This window comes from Scyliorhinus canicula, chromosome 3 (genome assembly GCF_902713615.1).
Source record: "Scyliorhinus canicula chromosome 3, sScyCan1.1, whole genome shotgun sequence".
Taxonomy (NCBI): domain Eukaryota; kingdom Metazoa; phylum Chordata; class Chondrichthyes; order Carcharhiniformes; family Scyliorhinidae; genus Scyliorhinus; species Scyliorhinus canicula.
Window position 1 is genome coordinate 192,798,337 of NC_052148.1, and position 27,673 is coordinate 192,826,009.

Below are 27,673 nucleotides of genomic sequence, written 5' to 3' on the forward strand. Positions count from 1 at the left end.
TATGAAAAGGGTGCCATTTTGCAGCACCTGAGGACCTGCTCTGCAACATCAATTCAGAAAGGACTAACGAACGTTAGAAAGGCGTTTCCAGGGTTTGGGACATCAGTTTGGAAACCTCTACTCTTCGAATCTCAAATACCATTGCCAAATTTGTGCATTCCTTGCAATATTGGATCAGCATTGCCAATATATGGGGGAGGGGGCGGGGGAGTAAACCTTCAACAGGCATGAGATGGCGAGGTGCAATTGTGTAATTTAATGGATTCCATCAATGAATTGCTGTAAAGCCCACACCCATATGATTTTCATACATCTTAATCTGTTCAATTCAAAAGACTCAACCAGCCTCCTGTGACTTTTAATATTGTGTTTTATTTATGGAAATTATTGCATTTGTTGTGCAACATAAGTAATGCTCAACAAAATTTCATGTTATACATTTATAGCTACAATGAGCCATGTTACTGTTGTTATATTATATGGGTTATATGACTGGACTAATATTTCAGACGTTTATGAATAATGCTGAGACATGAAGTTAAAATCTCACCAATCCAATCTGAGAAATTGAGTTCAGTTTTTAAAATCTAGAAACAAAAAACATCAATCACGGCGATCATGAAGAGGTTCAATTGCTATTAAAACCCAACTGTTGTCTTAGTGTCCTTCAGAGAAGGAAATCTGTTGGCCTGGCCTATAACACCAACAACTTCTACATGTAGTGCCTCTGACACAATGAACCGCCTAAGGAACTTCACAGGCCCATTATAAGATGAAGCATGACACTGAGCCACGTAAGGAGATATTTGATCAGATGACGAAAAGCTTGGTTAAAGATGCATGTTTTAAGGAATGTCTTAAAAGAGAAGAGATATTTGAAGAAGTATAGTGAGGGAATTTTATGGCTTGGTGCATAGATAACTGAAATACCCAGCTACCAAGGATGGAGCAGTTATAATTGGGAATAGATTAAAAAACAGAATTAGAGGAGTGCAAATATCTGACGATTATGGGGCTGGACAAGATTACACAGATGATGAGCAAGGCCATGAAGAGATTTGAAAATAAGGATGATAATTTTAAAATCAAGCCATTGCTTAGCTGGATGCCCAAGTAGATCAATGGCCCGATCTTCGTATTCTATAAGTGTAAATTCCTTCAAGAAGACATCTCACTCCTGCATTCTCTTACTAGGGATGAGCAATGCATGCTGACCTTGTCAGTGAAATGAAAAATGAAAATCGCTTATTGTCACAAGTAGGCTTCAAATGAAGTTGCTGTGAAAAGCCCCTAGTCGCCACATTCCGGTGCCTGTTCGGGGAGGCTGGTACGGGAATACCCTTATCCCAAGAAAGTTGCGTTGTGATTATCTCAATATTCTTTTTAGGAGAGTCGCAGCTATTGGGAGTGACCTAAAACTACCTTCAGCAACCATGGGGTGGAAAGTGAGGACAAGTACAGCTATGTCATGGTTCTGGGAGGGGAAGGGTATGTATAGAGATGTGGGAAATGGAGTGGATAAGGTCAAGGATACTGTCAGTCTTCGAGGGGAATCCTTGGTTAAGAGAAAAGCAAGACCTATCAGTAGCACTGGTGTGAGAAGTGATGTAGAACAAATGTGGCAGACAAACTGTGAGAATGGAAGAATCACAACCCAAGTTGGAAGAAACAGGAGGAGAACTGTTGATTTGGGAAGAAACAATGATGTCAGTGACGGCCTGTGAAGCAATAGCTTGATGTTTGTTTGCTGGGACATGGCCTGGAATAATGGAATAATAGAGGAGAGAGCATCAGGCAGTTTGGTTTTTTTCTCTACAAGGTGGAGTTCTGCTTCTGAAAGAACAATGCTGCTCATCCAGCCTTATGAGAAAACTGGTTAAGTGGTTCACATGGCTGCTGGCATTCTCAATCTAAAAGTGGCTGTTGGGCGCTTTTCCAGCGATCAGGAGGGACACGACCGATCGCACACCGACCTTCCCGACACCCATCCACCAGTGGGTTGTGACTCTGGGTTTGAAAACCCTGATGTAAAAGATGGTATAAAGTTACACAGCCTGGTCATGGTCATATGAAATGTCATTGTCATGATGGCTTCACAACCAAAGGCGAGGCACCTGGAAAATTAAGTGCAAGGTCGATGAACAATCTAGAAATTACAATCATGGCTTTTGCATTTGAGATTAGACCCAAATTCTTCAAACTCGCAGCAGAGCCTCATCCCTAGAGGTACACGTGGCACTCATGTTTATGCAGAATGGGTCAAGGTTCCTCCACCCCCAACTTTGCTTCCCCTACAGGTTCTAACCTCGCTATGAGGAGACTCCTTAACCCTGTGACCTAGAAGGAAATATAACTTTGGAACCCTATGGGTGTCCCATGAGTTGAGATCCTGGAGATGCAGAAATTCACTGCAGATGTGATCACAACTCCACAACTCTCCACAACAGCCTAGGTGCCACAGTTGTGGCACATTCCCATCACTGCCATTCATACAAACCCCTGATTTATTTAATTTCTGCAACAACAATCAATTTAATGTTTGGGGCTATTTTTAAATTGAACTACCTCCTGATCATTTACTCTGCTGATTGTTTGTTAGCTCCTTTGTTTCACTGTTTAGTAGATCAGGATAAAAATTTTTGAGTCAAAGTTCCACCATGCCAAAAATGTCCCAAGTTGGTAAGTGTTGTGAAATTGGACATCTGGCAAGGTGAGGATGCCACTGGATCAATCTCCCATTACACCAAAATCCCAGCTCCAGCTTTGCTGTGCATGGATGGCAGATGTATACAAAGTGGGAGAGAGGAAAAATGATGTGCAACCTTATGACAAGCCAAGAGTGGATCTGATGATGGGCTGGGCGTAAGTAATTTAGTTGCCTGTTCATTTCGCTTAGAGAATGTATTGGAGCTCCTTGCCCAAAGGAAATCAATGGAAAGAGGACTGGTTAAGCATGCTTATTCTCCCCTTGCAATGGGTTTCTATCAATATGCAAAATGAAACATCTAATGATGTTCAAGTCTAAGAAACATTAACTGTTTGTTAGTAAAACAACTCTAGTCTGAGATTTGAATGTTTACTTACATTTCACATCTACCTTATGCTTTTCTTGCCATCTGAATTAGAATTAAATATTTGCATCAACATATAGATTACATGAGTTGACCCACTGTATGAGTAAAAAGCAACAGTCCATTCTTGGACCCACTGTGTTCTTTTCTACTCCAAGCCAAAATCTTGCTTTGTTTTATGAAATTGCGCTGCTAAAGTTTTGTCTGTGGTTTGGTATGGTACACTTGGAAAGGTGGGAAACCCAATCAAACTTTTGGACTACCTGTCTACAAAGCAATACCATGTACTCTAAATTCACTCTCTGGATGTGAATGATGCTTGTCGGCTGGTGTTTATTGTCTATCCTATTTGCCATGAGCAGAAGGTTGTGGTCCTTCTTGTTAAACTGCTTCAATTCTATCAAATTTGTTACAACTGAGGGCAGTACATACTTCAGACTGGGTGTGGACAGCAGATTTCCTTCAATAAAAAACATGAATAAACCAATTTGTTTTTGGATGGTCACTTTTGGTGATAGCAGCTTATTTCCAAGTATTGTGAAATTCAAGAGCACCAAACTCAAGGCTAACACTGGACTGTCTTTCAGCTGATGTTCGAGGCCCTATCTACCTGCTCAAGTGGATGTGAAAGATCTCATGCCAATATTTTGAATTTGGGCAGGAAAGCACAATGTCCTGACCAATATTTGTCCCTCATCAGCACAAAAAAACCCAAATTATCTGAAGATTATTACATTGCTGATCGTCGGAGTTAGCTGTATGCAAATTGCGTGCCTCTCTCCTTAAATCACAGCAGTAACTACACTCTAACTGCACCCAATTGACTGTAAAGCATTTTGAGATGTCTCGTGGTTGTGAAAAGCACTATTTTAAATGCAGGTCCTTTTTTCAAAAGTTTCCAACTGTGGAATTCCAACTAGAATTAAGCATAACAGGGTGGCATGGTGCAGTGGTTAGCACTGCTGCCTCAAGATGCTGAGGAACCTGGTTCAATCCTGGGTCACTGTCCTGACTCCGGGTCACTGTCCATGTAGAGTTTACACATTCTCCCTGTGTCTGCGTGGGTCTTGCCCCACAATCCAAAGATGAGCAGGGTAGGTGGATTGGCCACGCTAAATTGCCCCTTAATTGGGGGAAAAAGAATTAGGCACTTTATTTTTTTTTTAAAGTAAGAATTAAGCATAGCTCTGAATTATTCTTCCAGTAACAGTACTACGCTTGTGGTCAACAGAGTGGAGAATTTGAACCATTTGACCCTATTTTAACTCTGTACAAGTGGATGGGTTTTAAAGATGTTAAAATATCACTCTGGCTCGACACATTATATCACATGCTCTAAAAACTAAATTTGACTTGCATTTTCAATGTTTCAGCTTTTTTCATTCACCTAACTAAGAATGTTAGGTCATAAACCAGTTAAATGTATTGTGGCACATCTTTCTGTTACCCGTTAGTTGGCCAGGCAAGGTGAATGCTCATTTTTCATTGGCCGTTGAAATGTCCATAGCACATGTGCAAAGGGTTATTTTGAATTCATTTTGCAAGGTGTGCTTTCAGAAACCTTAGTCGTCATATGATAATTTAAGAAGTCAAGTGTTTTTTTAAACTACAAGTTGACCTTGAAATCAAGTTGCAGTTACTCTTTTTCTTAAGTAGGAGTCTGAGCAAAAATGGCAGAAAGGGGATTATTTCGGAAAATGTGGGTAACCTACATTCAGCGTGGCTTTCCTCATCACTTAGTGCTTCATGTTGAGAGTTGTTAAATCTTCAACCTCACCACTGCTCATATTGTTAGCCACTGCCTCAGTGCTTCAGCTTAGTGGGAATGTTTCAATAGTTGCTGTATTAATTAAACATTCACTCCTGATTACATTGCAAAGTGATTGGAAGAAATTTTTCCAACAAACAAGGGATTTTTTTACTTTAACACCTCAAAACGTCTGAAAACGCTGCAATTATGTTGAACTTCATTGCAATGCATCAGCTGTTCATTCTACAGACTTCGCTGCCATTTAAAAACAAGATCTCACATCAACATGATGTGAATGACCAGTTACTCTGTTCTTCAAGAGTTGGCAGGTCATGTTACAGTTGTATAGGACTTTGGTTCGGCCACATTTGGAATACTGCGTGCAGTTCTGGTCGCCACATTACCAGAAGAATGTGGATGCCTTGGAGAGGGTGCAGAGGAGGTTCACCAGGATGTTGCCTGGTATGGAGGGTGCTAGCTATGAAGAAAGGTTGAGTAGATTAGGATTGTTTTCGTTGGAAAGACGGAGGTTGAGGGGGGACCTGATTGAGGTCTACAAAATTATGAGAGGTATGGACAGGGTGGATAGCAACAAGCTTTTCCCAAGAGTGGGGGTGTCAGTTACAAGGGGTCACGATTTCAAGGTGAGAGGGGGAAAGTTTAAGGGAGATATGCGTGGAAGGTTTTTTACGCAGAGGGTGGTGGGTGCCTGGAACGCTTTACCAGTGGAGGTGGTAGAGGCGGGCACGATAGCATCATTTAAGAAGCATCTAGACAGGTATATGAATGGGCGGGAACAGAGGGAAGTAGACCTTGGAAAATAGGAGACAGGTTTAGATAAAGGATCTGGATCGGCGCAGGCTGGGAGGGCCTGTTCCTGTGCTGTAATTTTCTTTGTTCTTTGTTCATAACAGTTGAGGGAAAATTCCCTGCTCTTCAACTTTTTCTTTGAATAGAGCCATGGGATCTTTAATATCTGTCAAGAGTTTACCATTTACACTCTGAATATTTTTTTTCAAAATGCTGCTTGCAATACTTCTATTTCTCCTATTATGCTTAATTATTTTCATTCAGATTCACTCTGTTTATGCAAAACCCAATTTCTTCTCACTTGAACTAGGAATCTGATTTATCGGATCCGTGGTGGTATACCCTTGGAACACACGTACGTCAACTTTAAATTAGTTGGATCAACAAAATGAATGTTTTTAAACCATATTTAACAGCCGGATTTTAAGGAGGGAAGTGAGGGGGGTCCCTTGATAACTACCTTTTGAGGACGAGTTCTACTTAGAGAAAGGAATATTTATTGTCTTAGTGCATTTCTAATTTTCCCACTTCTGAAAGGATTGTCTTGCTAGAAGGTTCAAATTGATTTTATGCAGTTTTTTGATCTGAGAAAAATTATGTTTTTGTACTTGTGCCCATGCCTTGTTTTTTTAAAAGAAAGTATCTTTAAATCTTTTTAAAATTAAAAACTGATGTCTCAGAATCTGTCTGCAGAAACAATTCCCCAATTGACCGTAGACATAATGATGGAAAGAATTCAAAGGTATAGAGAGCCTCAAATAAACATAATTTTGTTCAAGTAGCATTGTGGCCCATGGAATGGCTTTATCTTCCACATCAAAGAGCCAGATGGTAGTTTGGCATTGAACTGCGTAAATGTTCATGTGACCTTTAGTGGCAGAACCTGGCCATTGCAGCACGACATGGATTTTGTGCAGTTGCAATTTTTGCTTCTCAAAACTTACGAAGCTTGCTTCGTCACAGAATGAAATGGCTGGCTACTTTCTCTGTGAAGCACTGAACCTCCAAAATGGATCATTAGTAATTAGTACCCATCCCACACTTCCAAGAATGTAAAGAAGATGGTGATGGCAACTAAATTATTAACCCAACAATGTTTGTGTAACGGAGGGGTTTTTATGTCATATACCAACAATGCCACAAGTTGCACTGTTTCTGCGACCCTCTGTGAAATAAGTCCGAAACGTTCTCTCCTCAGATGGCAAAACCGAGTGTTTTTCAACCTATTTTTCCAGGGACCCATTTCTACCAACCGGCTGACCTTCGCAAGTCACGCCGGTCGACCCTCGCGAGTCACCATTTCCTCTTATCTTTAATGCGCGAGGTGAACCTACTTGGTCCTCATTTACTTGTTTGCTGCTGACAAAATGGAGGCATCACAATCGCACCCAAAGCACGTGATGTTGATGTTCGGTGGGGGGTGTGACCTGCTCTCTGCCTCCCTTGGGAAGATTACTTAAATTTAAGAATAAATCTTCTCCTGCGTCTCTGAGCGCGCTACAGCGGCAGCAGCTGGCTTTTAACAATTCTTTTTTAAGAACTCATTTGTTTCATTTTATCGGGAATTAAATTCTAATCACTAACATTTTAAATAAGATTCAAGTTACGGCACAGTGTTTTGTTAAATATGATGGCCGCGACCATATAAAAAAATGCGGGCACACTGCGCATGCATGTCCACTCATCAGTGCGCACCGCGCCCGTATTTTTCTATATGGTCGTGGCTGTCATCCTGAAGTCCGCTCGTAGCCGCCATTGTTAAAAGCCGGCTGTTGCGCGCTAATCTACGTAATCAGGAGTGCTGCAACGGACAGCTCTGCGACCCTCCCAACACCCGCCCGCGACCCACCTGCGGGTCGCGACCCCGACTTTGAAAATACCTGACATAACCCATAATAGACAAAGCTTTTTGCGACTTCCGGCGGCGTTCGCGAACAGAGCGGCCACAGCTTAGAGGCCTCCGCAGGTGCACAAAATCGCAGCTTTTTTGGGGGGGGTTTCCCGGCGGGTCTTTCCCGGTGTGCTGCATTTGGAGGAGGAGTGGGGATCGTGACTGAGAAACAGCCTGAAAGTCGGAGCACCGAGAGGATAAGGCAAAAAAAACTTCTATTCAATTTTGTTTTCTCCTGAAAATTTAAACTTATTAATAAAAAAACTGTAAAAGAATTTTTTTTTAAAAATTCCTTTTATAAAAAATAAAGAGTTTTTTTTTAAAAAACCCTTCGGTTTTTTCTTTGGATGGTGAAAACAAGAATTTCTTACTTTTTCGCACCAAAACCAATAAAAAGAGAAAGGCACATAAATATGCCTGCAAATAATAATAAATCGGCGGGACGGCGAGATGTAAGAAGGAGCAGCACGAAGGCGAAGGAAAAAGGCAGGAGCTGCGCCCGCGCAGGCAGACGGCCCCGCGAGGCAGAGGTTTAGGCGAACCAGGAAGTGGTAAATCTGACGAGTGGAGCAGGAACAGGACGCGACGACCACCCCCCTCTCCTGGACAGGGGGACGAATGGAGATGTGTGCTTAAAACGTAGATAAATGCCATAAAGGAGGAGATAAAAACGGAGATAAATGCCATGAGGGAGGCACTCAGAACGGAGCTCCACACAACGATGAAGGAGATGCTGGCTGAGACAACGGACACAATGCAGCGAACCATCGATGGCCTGGAAAGGAAGGTGGAGGCGCAGGTGAAAACTATTCTGGAGTTGGAGAGGGCCGCCTTGGACCAGAGCGACAGGATGGTCACTCAGGAAACCGAGGTGAGACGGCTGGTAACGACCCAGGGGAGTGTAAGAGGGAAAGTGGAGGACCAGGAAAGCAGGTCCAGATGGCAGAATGTTAAAATAGTGGGTCTGCCAGAGGGGATGGAGAGCAGAGACCCCACAGGCTACATTACCCAAATGCTGGGCAAGCTAATGGAAGGGAGAAATTTCCAAATCCCCCAGAAATAGACAGGGCGCACAGGTCGCTCCGACCCAGGGCCAAAGCCGAGGAGCAGCCCAGAGCGATTATTGTGAAGCTGCACTGGTTCCAAGACAGGGGAAAAAATCCTAAAGTGGGCCTGGCAGACAAAATCGAGCATGTGGGAAGGGATGATCATAAGGGTGTACCAGGACATTGGGGCGGTCCTGGCCAAAAGAAGGGCTGAGTTCAACAGGGCCAAATCAGCACTCTACAAAAGAAATGTGAAATTTGGAATGTTATTCCCGGCCAAACTCTGGGTAACATTTGAGGGAAAGGAGCTGCTTTTTTAACACCCAGCGGCAGCTGAGGAGTTCGTTAGATCGAACAAACTGGGGGGAAAACAGCCGCAATAGTCATCATGAAAGCGACGGCGATGGAAAAGAAAGGAAGAATCGGAACAAAGAAAGGAGGACAGACCGCAAACAGACAATAAGATCAGGAACTGTACACACGCGTTTGGTGTACTGCACGGGACTGTGCTGACTCGTTCCCGGGTTTGTTCCATCTCTCAGTGCAAGGGGGGGGAGCGGAGCAAGGTAAATGAGGGTGAGAACAGGAGGGCGATACAAGGGCTAGCAAAAGGAAGGTAAAACAGGGCCAGAGCTGGGCAAGTACTGGGAGGGGGGCCACCGTGCTAACGAGGAGGGCCAACACGGGAGGGCAGAAAGATAGGAGGGCCGTGGCACGCCTCTCAGGGGAGAGGGAGCACCTGGCACAAAGGTGGGGTGGGACAGGGCAGAAGTGGGGGGGAAGAACACGAGGACAGAGGGACAAGGACTATGGGGGGGGGGGGGGGTAGGAGTCGGGGGAGAGTGCAGAACAAAAGAGAAGCAAAGAGAAGGGTGAGGTAGATAAGCAGAATGAACACTGGCCTCGGCGGGCATGGAGCAGGGCGAGAAACCAAGCTGGCACCGCAAACAACCACTCGGGAGGGCTTCAGGCTGAAGGGAGACCCTGGAGTGCTGGAGCGCAGCCTTGTGGCATACGTATAACTGGCGGCCATGTTGGGTGCCCCCTGGACAAAGGGAAACCCAGGAGCGCTGGGGCCCGACCTCGTGGTGAGAGCGGCGACCGCAGCCATTTTGGACGGCCCCCTCACAAAGCAAAACCCCGGAGTGTAGGGGCGCATTCACCAGATAAGTATGGGTGATCCCACAGGACCGTGGTGTCAAAAACGCCCCACCAGGACTATTACCTGGAACGTAAGGGGACTCAATGGCCCAGTGAAAAGATCCAGAGGCCTAAAAGCTGACATAATCTACCTACAAGAGACGCACCTGAGGGAGATGGACCGACTGCTGGTAAGAAAGGGCTGGTTGGGACAGATGTACCACTCATGCTACGAAACGAGGGCTAGGGGGTAGCAATATTAATTAGCAAGAGGACGAGGTTTACGGAATCCAAGACCGTTACGGACGCAGGGGGATGGTACGTCATGGTCAGCAGTGTCCTGGAAGGGGCACCGGTCGCAGTGGTCAACGTGGATGCTCCCAACTTTGATGACACAGAATTCATAAAGAAGACCATGGCAGAAATCCCCGACCTTGACACACCGACTGATGGGGCGACTTCAACTGCGCACAGGGCCCACTGACCGACCGATCAAACCCCAGAGCAGGGAAAAAGACTGGCATGACTAGGGAACTAGGAGCATTTATGGAGCAGATGGGGGCGGTGGACCCATGGAGGTTCCTGCACCCGGGAGAGAAGGAATTTTCATACTTCTCACAAGTACACAAGGTATTGACTTTTTTGCAGTGGGGAAATCGGTGCTTCCAGGGATCATAGGAATGAAGTGCTCCGCGGTCATTATCTCGGGCCATGCACCCCACTATATGGATGTGAGGTTGGAGACAGGCCGGGCCCAACGCCCCACGTGCAGGCTGGACATGGACCTCCTGGCCGACAAGGCCTTCTGTCAAATAACATCGCGGGCCATAGGCGACTACGTCAGTAACAATCAAACCTGGGAGGTCTCGCCCTCCACGTTCTGGGAGGCACTGAAGGTCGTGATTAGAGGAGAAATCATAGCCTACAACGTAAGCAGAGACAGGGAAGAGAGAATGGCCAGGCAACAACTGATGGACTCCATCCTGAATATCGACAGAAAATACTCCGAAGTCCCGATTGTAGAGTTGCTGGTGGAGAGGAAAAAGCTGCAAATGGACTTTAACCTGCTATCCACTAGGAAAGCAGTGTATCAACTCCGCCAGACACGGGGGACCTTCTACAAACACGGAGACAAGGCTGGCTGCCTATTGGCTCACCAGCTGAGAAAGCAGGCAGCCACGAGGGGAACAAGCCCAGGTAAGGAATAGCAGAGGCACACTGGTAACAGAACCAAAGGAGGTCAATCGGGCATTTGAGACCTTCTACCGGGGACTGTACGCCTCGGAGTCCCCCAGCGGGGGCGCGGGGATGAAACCGATCCTAGACGGACTGGAACTACCAGTTGTGGGGTAGACAGAAGAGAGGAGCTGGAAGCGCCACCTGAGGGAAATCATGGAGAGCATCAGCTCCATGCAGGCGGGGAAGGCACCAGGACCGACGGGTTCCTGGCGGACTTCTACAAAAAATTTGCACCAGTCCTGGCCCCACACCTAAGGGACATGTTCGTGGACTCACTGGCAAGGGGCACCCTGCCCCCATGCTCGCGCAGGCCACGATTGCACTGATACCCAAAAAAGATAAAGACCTGACGGAATGTGGATCGTACAGACCCAATTCATTGCTGAATGTGGATGCGAAAATACTCGCAAAAGTCCTGGCCAAAAGGCTGGAGGGCTGCGTACCGGACGGGTGGCTGCAGAATACCAAACGGGCTTTGTCAAGGGTAGGCAGCTCACAGTAAACATCAGGTGGCTGCTGAACGTAATATATATTGACCCCCCGGGAGAGAACTTATTTTTATAAATTTAGAGTACCCAATTCTTTTTTTCCAATTAAGGGGCAATTTAATGTGGCCAGTCCACCTACCCTGCACATCTTTTTGGGTTGTAGGGGTGAGATCCATGGTAACGGGGAGAATGTCAGATGGGTTTTTACACCAATTGACAATGGTTTCATGGTCGTTATAAGAATTTTAATTCCAAATTTTTTTAAAAATTGAATTCCAATTCTACCATCTGCCCTGGTGGGATTTGAACCCATATGCCCAGAGCATTACACTGGGTCTCTGTGATTGCTAGTCCACTGACAATACCACTACGCCAATGCCTCCCCTAATTTGATTATAACAAAGTCCTCCACCCAGAGTATATTCTGTGCTCTTAGTCCTCTCCAAATGGTAATCAACATGACTGTAAATCCCTGAGGAATATTGAGTAAACTGCCATTTGTTATTAAGTACTGTGTTCTGATTATAGATACTATATTTAATTGGATGTTACACATTGCGCAGTTGTATGAAATATTGTGTTATATTGGTCTCAAAAGTAAATTTAATAGAATGCAATGAGGGATTCAGTTATGGAGAGAGCCTAGAGAAACGGGGATGTTTCTCCCGAGATCAGAGAAGATAATGGAAGTTTAGACAGAGGTGGGTCTCCAAGGAATTTTGATAAATCAGGAGAAACTTTCCACTGTCAAGATAAATAAACAAGGAGTCAGAATTAAAGTAAATGGTGAAAGGGCCAGCAAATTGTTGAGATGCTCTGCCTAAAAGATGGAAGCAAATTAATAGTTACTTTTGGAATGGAGTTGGATATGTCCTTGAAAAGGAAACATTTGCCGTGCTGTGGGCAAAGAGTTGGAGAATGTGACTAGTTGGATAATTCTTCCAAAGAGCCGTCATCGGCACAATGGACTGAACGGTTTCCTCTGCTCTGTGATTTGACAATGTTCTTCAAGCTTGTTGAAATTCAGGATCAAGTTTTGCTGAGAGTTATGTTGCTTTTATAAGGTCCTCTTTATATTAACAGCTATGTTTTTCTTTCTCCATCTCCAATCACAGCTGAAAATAAAAAGCACTTCGAAACACAGATAGTTGCAATTAAAGAAGAGCCAATGGAGGTGAAAACACCCGAACCTACGGCCTCTCCGTTTTCTAGTCATGTGTTCAACTGCAAAGCAGTGAAAAATGAAAGTTCACAGAATTCCCCTGAAATTATACCTCTTACAGAAATTCAACTTTTCACTCAAGACATATCCGTGAAAATGGCATCAGAACTTCTTTATCAGCTCTCAGGTATTTGTGTTGACGTTCCACAAACATGTATATTCTGTGTCAACGTAATATTGCATTCACAAAAGAGTAATTTCTAACTTGCAGCCTTCATAAGTCTTGAGCTCTCCTCAGTTTGATGTTGTATCACAGTTTCATCAACAGTAACACAATAATTTCTGTATGCGGTTATGACTGAAAAAGAAAATTAGTTACGAAAGAAAATTGCAGCAATCATGAAACATAGTACCAATTAAAACTAAGTGCCTACTTCTGAGGTCTTTTCACAAATTCAAGTCAATAAAACTGCTTAAATGCTTAGCTGGTATTAAGGTTTTTGCATGTTATTCATGCCGAATAACATACATCTTTTAGAATACATAAATGTTCAGACCTGTTCCTTACTCGTGTAGCTCTATAGAACTATTATTCATCCAGTTTCCCCTAAGGATCTGTGGCTTGTTGTACAATACCATCTCTAATAGGTAATATGATTTTTCCCATATTGCTGGTTGTTGTATCATGTGAATGATTCGGTGAACAGACTATACACTACCACCTTTCCTCCTGTCCCACAGTTCTTCAGGCAGGTTACAGGTTCAGAATCACAGAATAATACAGCACAGAAGAGTCCATTCGGCCCATCGAGTCTGCACCGATGCATGAAAGACACCTGACCTGCCTAGCTAATCCCATTTGCCAGCACCTGCCTACCTAATCCCATTTGCCAGCACTTGGCCCATAACCTTGAATGTTATGACATACCAAATGCTCATTCAGCACTTGAAACGAACTTGAACTAGTTTGGGCTCCTTTTGGAGAGTAAAGGAGAAAACCGTGGCAAGCAAAAAGCTTGTGTCATTTTTGGAACTGTAAATTGAAATTATGCTGAAATATTTTTCCGGACAAGTATAAAATAAATTCTAGTCTACTAATAGTCAGACATCAGTGGGTAGCACTGCTGCCTGTGGTGCTGAGGATCCGGGTTCGATCCCGGCCCTGGGTCACCCTCTGTGTGGAGTTTGCACATTCTCCCCGTGTCTGCGTGGGTTTCACCCCACAACCCAGAGATGTGCAGGGTAGGTGGATTGGCCACACTAAATTTCCCCTAAAAAAAAATTGGATATTAATAATCAAAACAGTGAATTATAGAATTAAAATATAATAAAATGGTTACAGTGGCTAAACTGTTGGTAATTCCAACTATTCATTAAAGGTCACATTGTAAATAACTTGGAATGTTTGCAGATAATGTTGCCAAAACTTGCTTTAAAAAAGCAAGAGAAACCATAGTTGGACTATGGTTTGTCATCTCTTTCTAATGGTCTGCCTGCCACCAAATCATGCTTTCGTTTGTCATTGTACCTTTTGAATGTACTTGCACTCGGCAGTAGCCAATACATGTTATCATGCACACAATTTATTTCTGGAAATATTTGTTGCTGAACCTCCAATAATTGAAAAACATGATCCTTAGTTGCTGCTTTATCTGTCTTCCTATGCAGTTCGTGAGTTAGGTGGGGAGGAGGCACAACAAATGCCAGCTTGCACCAGTCATAGACTTTTGCTGGTAGAGTGAAATGAATGGTTTTCCTCTTGTCTGTAAGCTCTATGCTGAAGTGAGCATGGTGTTGGAGAGTGGGGGAACACCCCCTTCCTTGTCCCTCTTGGCTCCTCTTCCATTGAAGTAGAATTGATTGGATGTTTAGTTTTTGTTTTTAATTGTTGGTTCCTTTTTAGTGAATTTTTTGTTTTCTGGTCGAGGTTTTGGAATCTGTATGTAAATTTTGAGTGCCAATGAAGGATTAATTTGAGGCTGCATTTTCTGCCAGTGCTGTGCTTGTGCAGTTTGTTTTATTCAGTTACGACATTGAGAGGGATGATGTATGCACCGGCCAGGACCAAAGATGGTGCTGCTCAAATCATCACAGCTGGGCAGCTGAGTCTAGCAGTGAGTGGTTAATTAAATTTTCTTCCTTGTTGACTTGCTGGGCTCAAGCTGTAATGTTAACACCCTTCATATTTAAAAATTTAAAGATTCATGTCACCAGTGAGCTGCAAGGATTGTTTATTTTTCCACACCAGCCTAAGTTTTTCAGTGTTCCGACAGTTTGCCTCGTTTCCTCATGGGATGAGGGCTCTGCTGGCATAACTACCGTATATTGCCCATGCATAATTGACTTCAAGAGTTCAGATTTTGCACAGCGTTTTAAACAAAAAGTGTGGAAATATTGGTTTATTTCATAGAAACAAAAAGATCAATGATGGAGGAAGATGGTCACAGTAAGGCAAACTCATGATGAATGATGCAGCTTTTTAGTTCCTGTCTGCAGAAGAACAGGTCTTAATTGCATATGTGCAGAGTGAAACTGGCAAGCTGAGTGCAGTAGATCACGTTCCTAGATTTCTGCACATGTGCAGACCGGTGTGTTGGTGCAGATGGTCATCTTGCATTTGCAGGAGACACCATGTTGATTTAAAACATACCAATGTCACTCAGATGCTGCTTTTGGTGTTCCAACTCAATTACAGCACATCTCTAAGACTTCATTCCACCCTTGAAATGCCTCCTGACCCAGGCTACATTTCCAGCTCCGTGTTATTCACATATCTCTGTTGTGTGTTTGCACAAGTCTGAGAGGAGAAATAGGCTTAGAACAGCCTGTGCAATGCTTTCGGATGCATGTTTTACTTGGACCTGCGTGCATCTGAGATGTGCAGGTATTTGCTTCGAACCTCTCATCAATTTGGTTTAAAATTACACTTGAATGCCAGACTTAATGGGTGGTCCAACATTGGAACCATGCAGATTGTAGAAAACCCCACAGATGCATTTGATGTCAACATTTTTTCCTGAAACTGTGGGGAAAGGGAGGGACTGTGGGGAAAGGGAGGGTAAGAGGCAGGAACATTGACAGAATGTGTCCTGGAGCTAATTTCCAGTTCCATCTGCCCCAGGAAAACCATGAGATAAGACTGGAAAACGTGGCTTTAATTTTCCCTGCATTTTGTTTCATTTTTGTAGCTCCATTCTCTTGTGTTTGTGAGATTTGCTGCCTTTTTTTTGTGAGAAGGTGGAGCATGTTGGACATCTATTATATAGGCTAAGTAAGTGAGAGTGAAAATGGGTCAACTTCAAGGAGTTAACAGTTGCAAAGTCCTGGAAATTGAATTGTTGATTATAAAACTTGCTAAATGTGTGTGGTATGATTATCGGTGGGTAGGATGCTGAATTTGGCACTGCATCAGATTGCTATCTGACCTGTAACTGACCTCAGTCCCCTGTGTAAGTTGGTTCTGCAAAAAACATCCATTTTTTTTGTGTAACCTCAGGCCATGTTTTATAAGTTGTGCATCACCGTTTCTCGCTGCAGCTCAGTAACTTATTTCCCTGGAATACTGTCAAGCCAACAAATTACTTCCATCCTTGTAGAACTGGGGACATTGTTATTTTAAATATGACAGGGTAGAATACTCCTATGGGGCATTAATTGTAATAGCTCATTTGTGTATGTGCATTAAGTTATTAGAGCTCATTACTCATGGATTAGGCCTATCTTCAGTGAACTCTGTTTGACTGTAAGTTTGGCAGACAAATCTTGGAACTACAGAACTGGGTACTGCTTCTCTTCTGCAATTAACATCAATTCTTAGCCTGAGACCAGATGTTTCTCTATATGCTCCTCCTACTTAAGACTTTTTATTTCAGCCTTGGCCTCTAGAGAGCAACCTAAGTGTACCATTCTCCTGTATTTACATTTCACTAACATGCACGGTTTCTGTTTGAACTGGCATCAGAGTGGAACTTTGTACACTTGCAAACTATCTGTAACTTATTGAACTAACATTCATGCATTAAGTTTAATTGCATTATTACTGCGCTGACGGACAGTGTGTTCACTTAAACCTAGGGAAGCTGAAGGAAGTGTGCACCAAGGTTACGATGTTACCCTCAAAAGTCATTCAAAGCAGAAATGTTCTTCTCGTCTCCACATCAGTGACACCGCGGACTCCGATTTTTAAAAAAAAGTTCCTCATGTTGATGCACAGGCACACTCCAGCTTTCCCACACAAGTGCAGAAATGAAATAGAACATACTTTAGACACCATCTACAATATCGCACTCAGCATATGGGAAGTAAAACCAGAAAAACTAGTACGAGCTAAATCACTTGTGATGGAACCTGTCATTGACACTAAGCAGTCTGCTCTCATTAATTACAAGTGAGAAAACTCTGAATGCATTGAGAGCCATTCAAAGTAAGCCCAACAGACTGCTGAATGATGCGGCAATGATTACTGAATACAACTTTTCCAGAATATCCAGATGTCCTTCAATACAGGGAATGCTAGAGGCATGTATGAAGGGATCAAAAAGGCAACAGGACCATCAGCAGAGAAAACAGTTCCATTGCAAACAAAGACAGCAGACATCATTGTCAACTGCAATAAACAGTTGGAGCGATGGGTTAAACACTGGAGTTGTATTCTAGGGAGATCACTGAAATCGATGAAGCGCCAGACACGATAGAAAGCCTGCTTGTCTTGGCATAACCCAAAATGAAGGAGTTCAGCAAAGCTCGTGACTCACTTGCCATGGGCCATGCTACACCACAAGAACTCCAGCGTGGCAAACCCACATTCCTGCAGCATCAGGACAGACTTTTCTGTCTCTTGAGGGAGAGCCCAGTGTCCCAAGAAAGTGTGATGCCCACATGTTTTATTTATTTTCCTTTGCAATTATGTGAATTTTAGAAAGAAATGGATCAAGGGATTGTTGTTCCAAGTCTAATGGCAGATTTCTGTATCGAAAGACAATAGTTTGTGCTGTGGTGGGCAACTCTGCTCAGCATTGCCTGGTGTGGCCCAGGCGCTCCACTCTGGCATGGCAGTCTTCTGCTGCATTTGCTGCTGAGAAAGACAATGGGCTGAGATGGTGCATGCTTCGCTGGTCTCTGGGCCCTCTTGTGTTCATTTCTGCATCAAATAACAGATTGCTGATGATTGTGGAGCCTAGTTATTTGAATCTATGAACAGAGGAGGTGGTGGCATAGTGGTATTGTCACTGGAATACTAAACCAGAGAAATGCTCTGGGAACCGAGATTCAAATCCTGCCACTGCAGATGGTGAAATTTGAATTCAATAAAAATCTGGAATTAACAGTCTAAAGATGTCCATGAAACCATTGTCAATTGTATAAAAATCCAGCTGCTTCACTAAGGAAATCTGCTGTCCTTGTCTGGCCTATATGTGACTCCAGATCCACAGACTCTTAACTGCCCCCTCAAGAGCAATTATGAATGGGCAATAAATGCTGGCCCAGCCTGCGAAGCCCCTGTCCCATGAGCGAATAAAAAGAGACCTCCAGTGAACAACATCCTGAGCCATGACATTTCTCATCCTGATGCTCAAACTAAACGCTTTGTGGCCATGAGAGTGTCTGTGTATTTGCCACTGAAGGTGTGTTAGAGAAGGACTGCTAGTGCAGTATTATAGGCAGCTGAAGAGAAACAATGGAGATCACTATATATTGCCTTCATTGATCTCACTAAAGTGTTGAACCATGTGAGCAGAGGGATTTTAGCTATAAAGTTAGGTTGGAGACACTGGGGTTGTTTTGTTTGGAGGAAAGAGATTAAGAGGAGATCTGTCAAAGCTATCCAAGATTGTGACATTCCGAAAAGATAGATGCAAGCTGTTCCTATTAGCTGATGGTTCTCGCGCTCTCTCTCTCCTCAGCCAGCTGGTAGTGGCCTGCACGAAGATGCGGCAGTTCTGACGCCCAGACTGATGCACAACTGCAGCCTTGCTGACAACATTTTTAAGAAAAGAAAAGAAATCTAGAGATCAGGACACGAGCAGTAGAACTGCTGGGCCAGATGAGCAGGGCAACTGCTGGCCCCCCTATGCCTCTGTGCATTGTGCACTTTTGGAGGAGGGGAGCTCACAGCCTTATTTGTTCTGCAATCTTAGTTGGGGAAACCACAGTCTTACGTGAAAGCAAGTGTGAGGTTAAGAAATAGTTAATAACTAATTAAGTTAGTATTTAGAAGTTAATAGGTTAAGCATATCGTTGAGTGCATATGAAGGGGAAACCAGTGATGATCTGGAGAGAGAATTTTATGCGAGTTGAAATAAAATCTGTCTGAAAGAACAGCCATTGGAGTATTACAATGGAAGCAGAGAATGAATGCTGTATTTGGAGTTAATTTGAAGAAGAATGGTTGGAGTCACTTTGGAAAATGGCTGAACCAAACCCGAGTGTCAGGGAATGATAACCACCTGATGTTTCTGAGCGTCAACCTTCTGATCAATGGGAGAACAAAGTAACCATATGGACACTGGTTACATAGTTACTGAAGAAAAAGCCTGTATAAAAAATGTAGACTGCATTGGGATACATTAAACTTGTATAATGTTTGAAATGATACTTGAAACTTTTACTTCTGGTGTGCTAATTGTAAATTTTATCAAGATGTAAATTTAAATTTGGGATAGACTTGGCTGTTCCACTATCGTATGAAATCATAATAAGATGCAAAGCATTCTTGGAATCGGAGCTCTGAGAATTTGACAACAGGTGAAGGTTTGGTGACATACTTGATATATCAAGTACTGACGAAATGTGGTCAAATTACGACAAATTTTGGAAGCTGGAGGATAGTTCCATCAAAGGCTACATAATGAATTTAATAGGCTATATGCAAGATTGCAAAAGTTCTGTCTATCAAAATTCCCCAATCAGTGCTGGCATTTAAGTATCGAATATGCTTCTAGTTTCAACAGGGGTCAAATTTGTGGGAAAACACGAGATGCTAGAACAGATGTCAGAGGCTCTTAAAAAATTCCGAGGTAAACATTCCTTTCCAGCAGCATTCAGGACACAAATGGGCCATTCGGTGGCAAAACAGAAAATGGAGGATACAATGTTAACCATGTGGCGAGACCATCTAGATATGATGCAAGGGTTAATATGAAAGGAAAATTGTAACTTGAACAAATGAGAACAGAACCACTTAACAATTATGGCAGGCAAAAGAATTGGGGAGTTGCAACAAAGAATGAACACCACAAAATGCCCAGGATGTGATCTATCAAGGTTTTGGGTGTGACTTAAAATACCCTTGTGCAATTATTTGTCCTAACGATGTGTTTGAAATGAAAGACGATACTGACCACTTAGAAGAAGAAGATACAGATAGAACATAGAACAGTACAGCACAGAACAGGCCCTTCGGCCCTCAATGTTGTGCCGAGCAATGATCACCCTACTCAAACCCACAAATCCACCCTATACCCGTAACCCAACAACCCCCCCTTAACCTTACTTTTTAGGACACTACGGGCAATTTAGCATGGCCAATCCACTTAACCCGCACATCTTTGGACTGTGGGAGGAAACCGGAGCACCCGGAGGAAACCCACGCACACACGGGGAGGACGTGCAGACTCCGCACAGACAGTGACCCAGCCGGGAATCGAACCTGGGACCCTGGAGCCGTGAAGCATTTATGCTAACCACCATGCTACCGTGCTGCCCCTATATCGATGGAAGAGAGGTGATTGTTATTTACAAGAAGTTTCAGCTCGGTGATTCGTGTGTTGGGTGCAGAATCCTTCAGTTGTGCGGTGTTAGACAATGGATGTGGGTCTACAGTGTGTGGAATAGACTGGCTGAAATATTGCTTAGGCTCCTTAAGTAGTATGGAATAGAAAACGGTTAAGGAATTTGAGAGTTTCAACAGTTTCAGATTTGGAGATGATAACACGCTGAAATCTTTAAAAAGAGTAGTAGCCAGAGTCAATCACTTTATCAGCACGAACGTAGTGTCAAGTGAATTACCAGGCCGGGATTCTCCAAGCCAATCGCGCCCGCGCGGCGGTTGCCATGGTGCTGATCGGGGCCGTTGAAAGTAAAATTGTATATATGGAGCCCCCCCCCCCCCCCCCCCCCCCCCCCCCCCCAAGTCCTGCATCCCCAAATACTGAAGTGACATTCGCTCTATCACTAATGTAAATAGCAATGGGGACATAGGACACCCCTGCCTGGTCCCCTGGTGCAAAGTACCCCAAACTCATGTTTGTGCGGACACTTGCCATTGGTTCCTTATATAATAACCGTACCCGCTTTGTAAACCTCGGCTCAATCCCGAGCCCCTCTAGAACCACCATCAAATATCCCCATTCTACCCGATCAAATGCCTTTTTTGCATCTAGTGCAACCACCACCTCCGTCTCCTTTCCTTCAGCTGGCGTCAGGATTACATTTAGTAACCTCCTAATGTTTGAAAATAGCTGCCTTCCTTTCACGATCCCCATCTTGCCCTACCCTATCACCTTCGGGAGGCAACCCTCCAACCTAGTCAGTACTTCAGCCTGTATCTTGGCATCAGCATTCAGTAGCGATATAGGCCTATACAACCCACACTCCGTCGGGTCCTTATCTTTCTTTAACAGCCGAGAGATCGATGCCTGCCCCAATGTTTGTGGTCGCAACCCCATCCTTGTTGCCTCCTTGAACATCCCCACCATCAGGGCGCCAATTTGTCTTTAAATTTCTTGCAGTACTCCACTAAGAATCCATTAGCCCTGCCACCTTCCCTGATTGCATCCCCCCAATTGCCTCCTTTACCTCCTGTTCCCCCACCGACCTCTACGGACCCTATCCTCCTCCTCCAGCCTCGGATACTCCAATCCATCCAGCAACTCCCGCATCTCCCCCAGTGGCTCCAACCTATAAAATCTTTCATAGAACTCCTCAAACACTTTATTAATCTGGTCAGGGGCCACCATCAATTTCCCCATCCTATCACACACCTGGACTATTTCCCTCACCGCCGCGTCCCTCGGAAGTTGGCCTGCTCCCCGTCTTCTCCCCATATTCGTAAATCGTTACCCTTGCCTGCCTCAGTTGGCGTTCCGCCTTTCCGTGGACAACTGATCAAAGCTAGCCTGAAGCGCTCTCCTTCTATCCAAAAGGGCCAGATCTGCATCCCCCACAGATCTCCTGTCCACCTCCAATATCTCTATCAGCCTCTGATGCTCTTCCTTCTCCTTTACCTTTTCATCCCGCTCACTACTGCCTGCGATACTTCCCCTAAACAATTAAAGCCCACGTGCTCCTCAATCACTTTCTCAATCTTCTCACAGAAACTTTGGTCCCGAAGAAACCCAACATCCAATCTCCACCTTGGCCTCTGCACTACCTCCTTCTCCAGGGCCATATCTACCCAATACGCGCGTGATCCGTGATCGCTATCGGCAAATACTCTGATCCCCAAATTCACGCCAACACTGTCTTCCCTCATCAAGAAAGCGTTTGACCGGGTAGAGTGGGGGTACTTGATGGCAGTTCTGGGGCGGCTTGGAATTGGACCCAGATTTGTGGACTGGATAAAGGAGCCGAGGGCCAGTATCCGCACAAATAACATCAGCTCAGAATACTTTCCTCTCAACCGTCGGACTAGGCAGGGACGTCCTATGCCCCCCTGCTGTTTGCCCTCACGATTGAGCCATTGGCCATCGCATTAAGAAGTTCGGGGTTATGAAAAGGTATAGTGCAGGGGGGTGATAGAGCATAGGGTGTCCTTATATGCCAATGACTTATTATACGTGTCGGAACCAAGTGCAACAATAGGGGGAATACTGGAGCTGCTTCGGGTGTTTGGGTCTTTCTCAGGGTACAAATTAAATCTCGAAGAAGAGTGAATATTTTGTGGTGTCTCGGGCAGGGATGGGGAGGTTGTCATTCCATAAGGCAAGGACTCACTTTAGATACCTGGGGTTCAGGTTGCTCGAGATTTGGGGGGTCTCCGTAGGTACAACATATCTAGTTTGGTGGGGAGGGTGAAAGCTGATCTGGGAAGGTGGGATGCTCTCCCTCTGTCACTGGCGGGTCGCGTACAGGCAGTTAAAATGAATGTGATACCGCGATTCCTGTTTATTTTTCAATGCCTGCCGATTTTCCTGCCAATGGCATTTTTTATAGAGATTGAAGGGATGATTACCTCATTCATATGGGGAGGGAAGGTGGCCAGAGTTAGAAAGGTACTACTACAGAGAGCAAGGCAGGCAGGGGGTTTGGGTCTTCCGAACCTGATGTATTATTCCCGGGCGGCGAATGTGGAGAAGGTACGGAGCTGGGTCAGAGGGGTTGACACAGGGGGTCTCTTCTACCCCCCACCCCACCCCACCCCCCAAGCAAACCTCCCACCCCCATCCACTTCCTCTCAAAAACACCTCACCCAGTATTGTTCCCCTTCCCCACTTTCACACCACCTAGGCCCATCAAAACGGGTTTGACCAGGCTCCAATGTCCGCAGCTCCACCCCCCACCACACTCCTGTTCACTAGCCGGGTTGAGCTCGCTCGTGTGGAGGCCAGAAATCCCCTTCCAACAAACAAGCCCAGTGCAAACACACAAACCCCAGATAAGTGTCATTGCAAACAATCCCAATTCCTACCTCATCCAAATACCCCATTTAACACCTATAACAACATGAAATAAAAAATAGAATTATATACAATCTTCCACACCCCCCGCCCCAACTCTCAGTCCAAGACCAATCCTCAGTCCCATTTCTCTCTTCTACCCCAGTCCTTCTGCCTCCACAAACGCCTCTGTAACTTCCACCGTCTCAAAGTAAAAGTCTTGCCACCCTACACTTAGCTGGAAACACTACACCGAACCGCACACTTCTGTTATGCAGTGCCGACTTCACTCGACCGAAGGCTGCCCGCATCCTCACCAACTCCACGGTTAAGTCCTGATACAACATATACCAGCTTCAGCCCACTGCACCTCCCACTTCTGCTTCACCCAACTCAGGACCTTTTCCTTCGCATGGTACCTATGGAAACAAATAATCACCGCTCTTGGTGGCTTATTCTTCTTTGGCTTAGGCCTCAACGACCGATGAGCCCGATCCAGTTTGTACCGCGAGGAATCTTCCCCCTCCCCCAACAGCTCTGCCAACATCTTGGCATTCTGCCTTGGTCTCTCCACCAATTCGGGCAGCCTGACGATTGTCAGATTTTGCTGCCTAGATCTGTTTTCCAGGTCCTCCACCTTCGTTCTCAGACCTTTGTTGGCCTCCACCACTCTGCAGTGCGTCACCCATCAAGGTGAGCTGATTGCTGTGTTGTGACAAGGCATGCTCCACCCTCTTCAGTTTCTCACCCTGCTCCCGCACCACGGCCGATGCCTTCGACACCGCCACCTTCACCGGGGCCATCACCTCTTCCACCAGCATCTTCATTGCCGCCATAATCTCCTTCCTCATCACCTCTACGTGCTTTGAAAACTGCTTTTCAAACTCCACAACCATCAACTCGGTCATCTTTTCTGCTGTGAACAGTGCGGCCCCACCCAGCGACCAACCTCCACCATCTTTCCAGTTGTCAAGCTGACCCTTTTTGCTCGATGGCAAACTGTCACTCGCCCCCTTCTTCACGGTGGCTTTGTTTCGATTTTTGGTCACACCCTCCTTCATTATGTCTTCCTGCACTTATTTGTTGAAAAATTGCCCCGGGATTGGGTATTAAATTCTTTAAAAAATCAGGCACCCAACATGTGACTTCCTCCTACATGCCACCACCGAAAGTCTTTGTATTATGGTGTTTCAAGTGCTCATCTAAATACTTCTCGAATGTTGTGGGTTCCTGCCTCTACCACCCTTTCGGGCAGTGAGTTCCAGATTCCCACCATCCTCTGAATGGAAAACCCTTTTCTCCAAATCCCGTCTAAATCTCCTGCTCCTTACCTTAAATCTGTGCTCCCTCGTTACTGATCCCTGCTTGACTAAGGGGAGAAGAGTCTTCCCATCTACCCTTCCTTTCCCTCATAATTTTTTACACCTTGATCAAGTCCCCCCTCAGCCTTCTTTGCTGTAAGGAAAACAACACTAGCCTAGCCAGCCTCTCTGCATAGCTGAAATGGTCCAGCCAGACAATATTCTGATTGAAAAAACTGCGGATGCTGGAATCTAAAACCAAAGAGGAAATGCTGGAAAATCTAAGCAGGTCTGGCAGCATCTGTAGGGAGAGAAAAGAGCTAACGTTTCGAGTCCAATGACTCTTTGTCAAAGCTGATATCAAGTATGTCAAGTAAGTCAAATATGATATATTTGACTGCCAAAGTCAAACATTATGGTGAATCTCCTCTGCGTCATTTCTAGTGCAATCACATCCTTTCTATAGTATGGCAACTGCACACAGTGCTCTAGCTGTGGCCTAACAAGTGTTAATAAAGCTCCATCATAACCTCCCTACTCTGAAGAGACATCTGGCGGCGACTGGGAGAAGATCGCGTATCAGGTAGTTCCCACTATGATCTTTGTTTTTTTGGACTTTTCAACCCGGTACCCGGGGATTATGGGAACCAAAACCAGTCCACCACGTGGGGGTAAGGAATTTGTCGGCAACAATGTAGATTTATGAAGAAGGTTGGTGGCCAGATGATTAGGGGGATATAATCCTTCGAGAAAGCACGCGAAGCTCAGCATGAGGGAAGGTGGCGGACATGGCCTTGGGTGGGGCTGCTCATATCACAGTGGAAATGAACCTGGAAAAAACCTCGAGGCGGTGAAGCATGGAGAGGTGCTGAAGGGTATGGAGGCGGCCTTGTCGTGGCATGGGGATTGAATCACCTCTTTCGAAGTTGTGATGTCACCAGTGGAGGAGAGGAACAAGACTCTTGAGAGCAAAGGTGGATGACATGGAGAACAGGTTGAGGAAACAGAACCGCAGAATTGTAGGGTTGCAGGAGGGGGTGGAGGCTCGCTCAAAACCGACTAAGTACTTTTCTCAGATGTTTGCCAAGCTTTTGCAGGGGAGGAAGAGCGATTGTCCCCTCCTGAGTTGGATCAGGCCCACCAAGTATTTCAGCGGAAGCCTCGGCCGAATGAGCCGCCATGGGCGGTGATTTTGGGCTCCACAGCTTCCAGAAGGAGCAGGTTCTTCAATGGGCCAAAGTGAATTGGGACTTGAGGTGGGAAGGAAGTATCGTCAAGATACATCAAGATGTCAGAGCGGAATTGATGAAGCAGCGTGTGGCTTTTAATAAGGCGAAGTCAGCGCTATTCAGTCTCTCCTGTCAGGTTTGGAGTGTGTACCCGCCAAAGCTAAGAGTGCTTTTTAGGTCGAAAGATAATTGGGAGGAGGCAGAGGCTTTTGTCGAGGAGCATGGACATGGATCTGGTTAAATGTATTCGATTTGGACTTTAATGAGGAAGGTTGGGAAGAGTTGGTTTGAGATGTTGGATGTTTGGAATTGAGGGGGCTACGGTTGTCGGGTTGGCAGTGATCAGCGCAATGGAATGAGGAATATATGGTCCCCCGGGAGAGGTTTAATTATTGTTTGGGTTTTGGTTGCTCATCCATAATCGGTATGGGTTTGAGGGGTCGTTTTTCCTTTGTTCTATGTTCCTGGGTGGAGAGTTACCTTTGTTCGCTGTAAAATTTCAGCTAGTAAACTAGCGTGTGGTGGGGAGAGGGTCTGTGACTTATTGGTCTTGTTTGAGCAAGATTCTGTGACATTAGCTTATTTGTTTGGCGGGGGAAGGGCAGGGGGTGGGGGTGGGAGTTGATTTTCTGAAAAGCTTTTTTCGGGGTTTATGGAGTGGGGTGGGGGTGGGGGGGGGGGGGGGGTGGGATCTGACGGATTGAAGGGCCTCATCCTCAGGACGGGCTTGGTGGCTGTCTTGGGTGGGTCCTGATCTCAGGCCAGCTGGCCGGACATTTATCTTTAGGAATTGGTCACTGTCAGTGGGTTGGGGGGGGGTTGTTTATTTTTTTCTCTTCAAGGGAAGGGGCTTGTAAATGGTATTTCATTTGTATGGATTTGTTTATTTTGTGTTTTGTAGAACGAAAAGTTCAAATAAAATATTTTCAAAAAGAAAAACCTCCCTGCTCTCATATTTTATGGCTTGTCTAATAAAGGCAAGTATCCCATATGCCTGAACCACCTTATCTATCTGTCCTGCTGCCTTCAGGGATGTTTGGACATGCACACCAAGGTCCCTCTGGTCCTCTGTACTTCCTAGCGTCCTACCGTTCATTGAACATGGAAACCGAAATAATTGTTGATAAGTAACGGAAACGTGGCTCGGGACCAGACTGGGGCCACTGGCAAAATTCCTCACTGGAAATGGGGGGAATTTGCTAATCGTGAATTTAGGGATATGTGCAAAAATATGAATAGTGATGAATAAAGCAGCAGAAAGCTCGTGTGTGTGTGTGTGTGTGAGAAAGGAATCACGCAGTGATAGATGAGTTGCTCCATAAAATTTTGGCTGATCAACCAAGCTGTAAATTAACATCTGCTCCAGCACGGGCTTCATATCAGTTTATTTTTGGGAGGAATCGCTGAAATTCCTTCAGTTATGAGTGATCATCCCACAGTTTGAGAGAGAACTATAATCAGTTCCTGTTTTCAAAGCATTTAAATGCACTGCACACCTCAAAGAATTCCAATAAATTTGGCAGCAATGAGTTGGGGAAAGATTTATGCGAGTTGGAATAAAGCAAAGATTTGGTTTTATTTCTTGCCAACTAGCCACCGGAGTTTTGCAGCAAGTACCTTGTGTATGCACTGCAAGTACGATGCTTGCACGGATTGTTTGGGCCAAATAGCTTGTTTCAATGCCATATACCGTATGTAAAAGTAGTGCTCCCATGCATCTACTGCCCTTCTAGATGGTGGTGGCTGTGTTTGGAATGTGGGTAGCGTTTAAGCTGCTTCCCACCTGTGGTTTCTGACCCTTGCAATTCCTAATCTCCACCCATACTGATTCTACCTCCTGATATTCTGAGTCAAGATCTAATGTCCTTATGTCATCCTTTACTATCAGGGTTCCTTTTCCATTCTTTGTCTATTCAAAATGATGTGTACCCTGGGATATTTATTTCTCAAC

At 44.9% G+C, this 27,673-nt stretch overlaps 1 protein-coding gene across 5 annotated transcripts in view; it reads left to right on the plus strand.

Annotated features, from left to right (window-relative positions):
* The window catches only part of znf827 (zinc finger protein 827), a 197,865-nt gene that overhangs the window by 103,018 nt on the left and 67,174 nt on the right, over positions 1-27,673 (plus strand). For all 5 annotated transcript variants that reach the window (XR_005460047.1, XM_038791929.1, XM_038791926.1 and 2 more), the window contains exon 6: positions 12,551-12,784. Coding sequence is in view for 4 of the 5 variants with exons in the window: in XM_038791929.1 (XP_038647857.1) it covers positions 12,551-12,784 (234 nt within the window). In the remaining variant the exon portion in view is untranslated. The remainder of the gene's footprint in view (positions 1-12,550; positions 12,785-27,673) is intronic.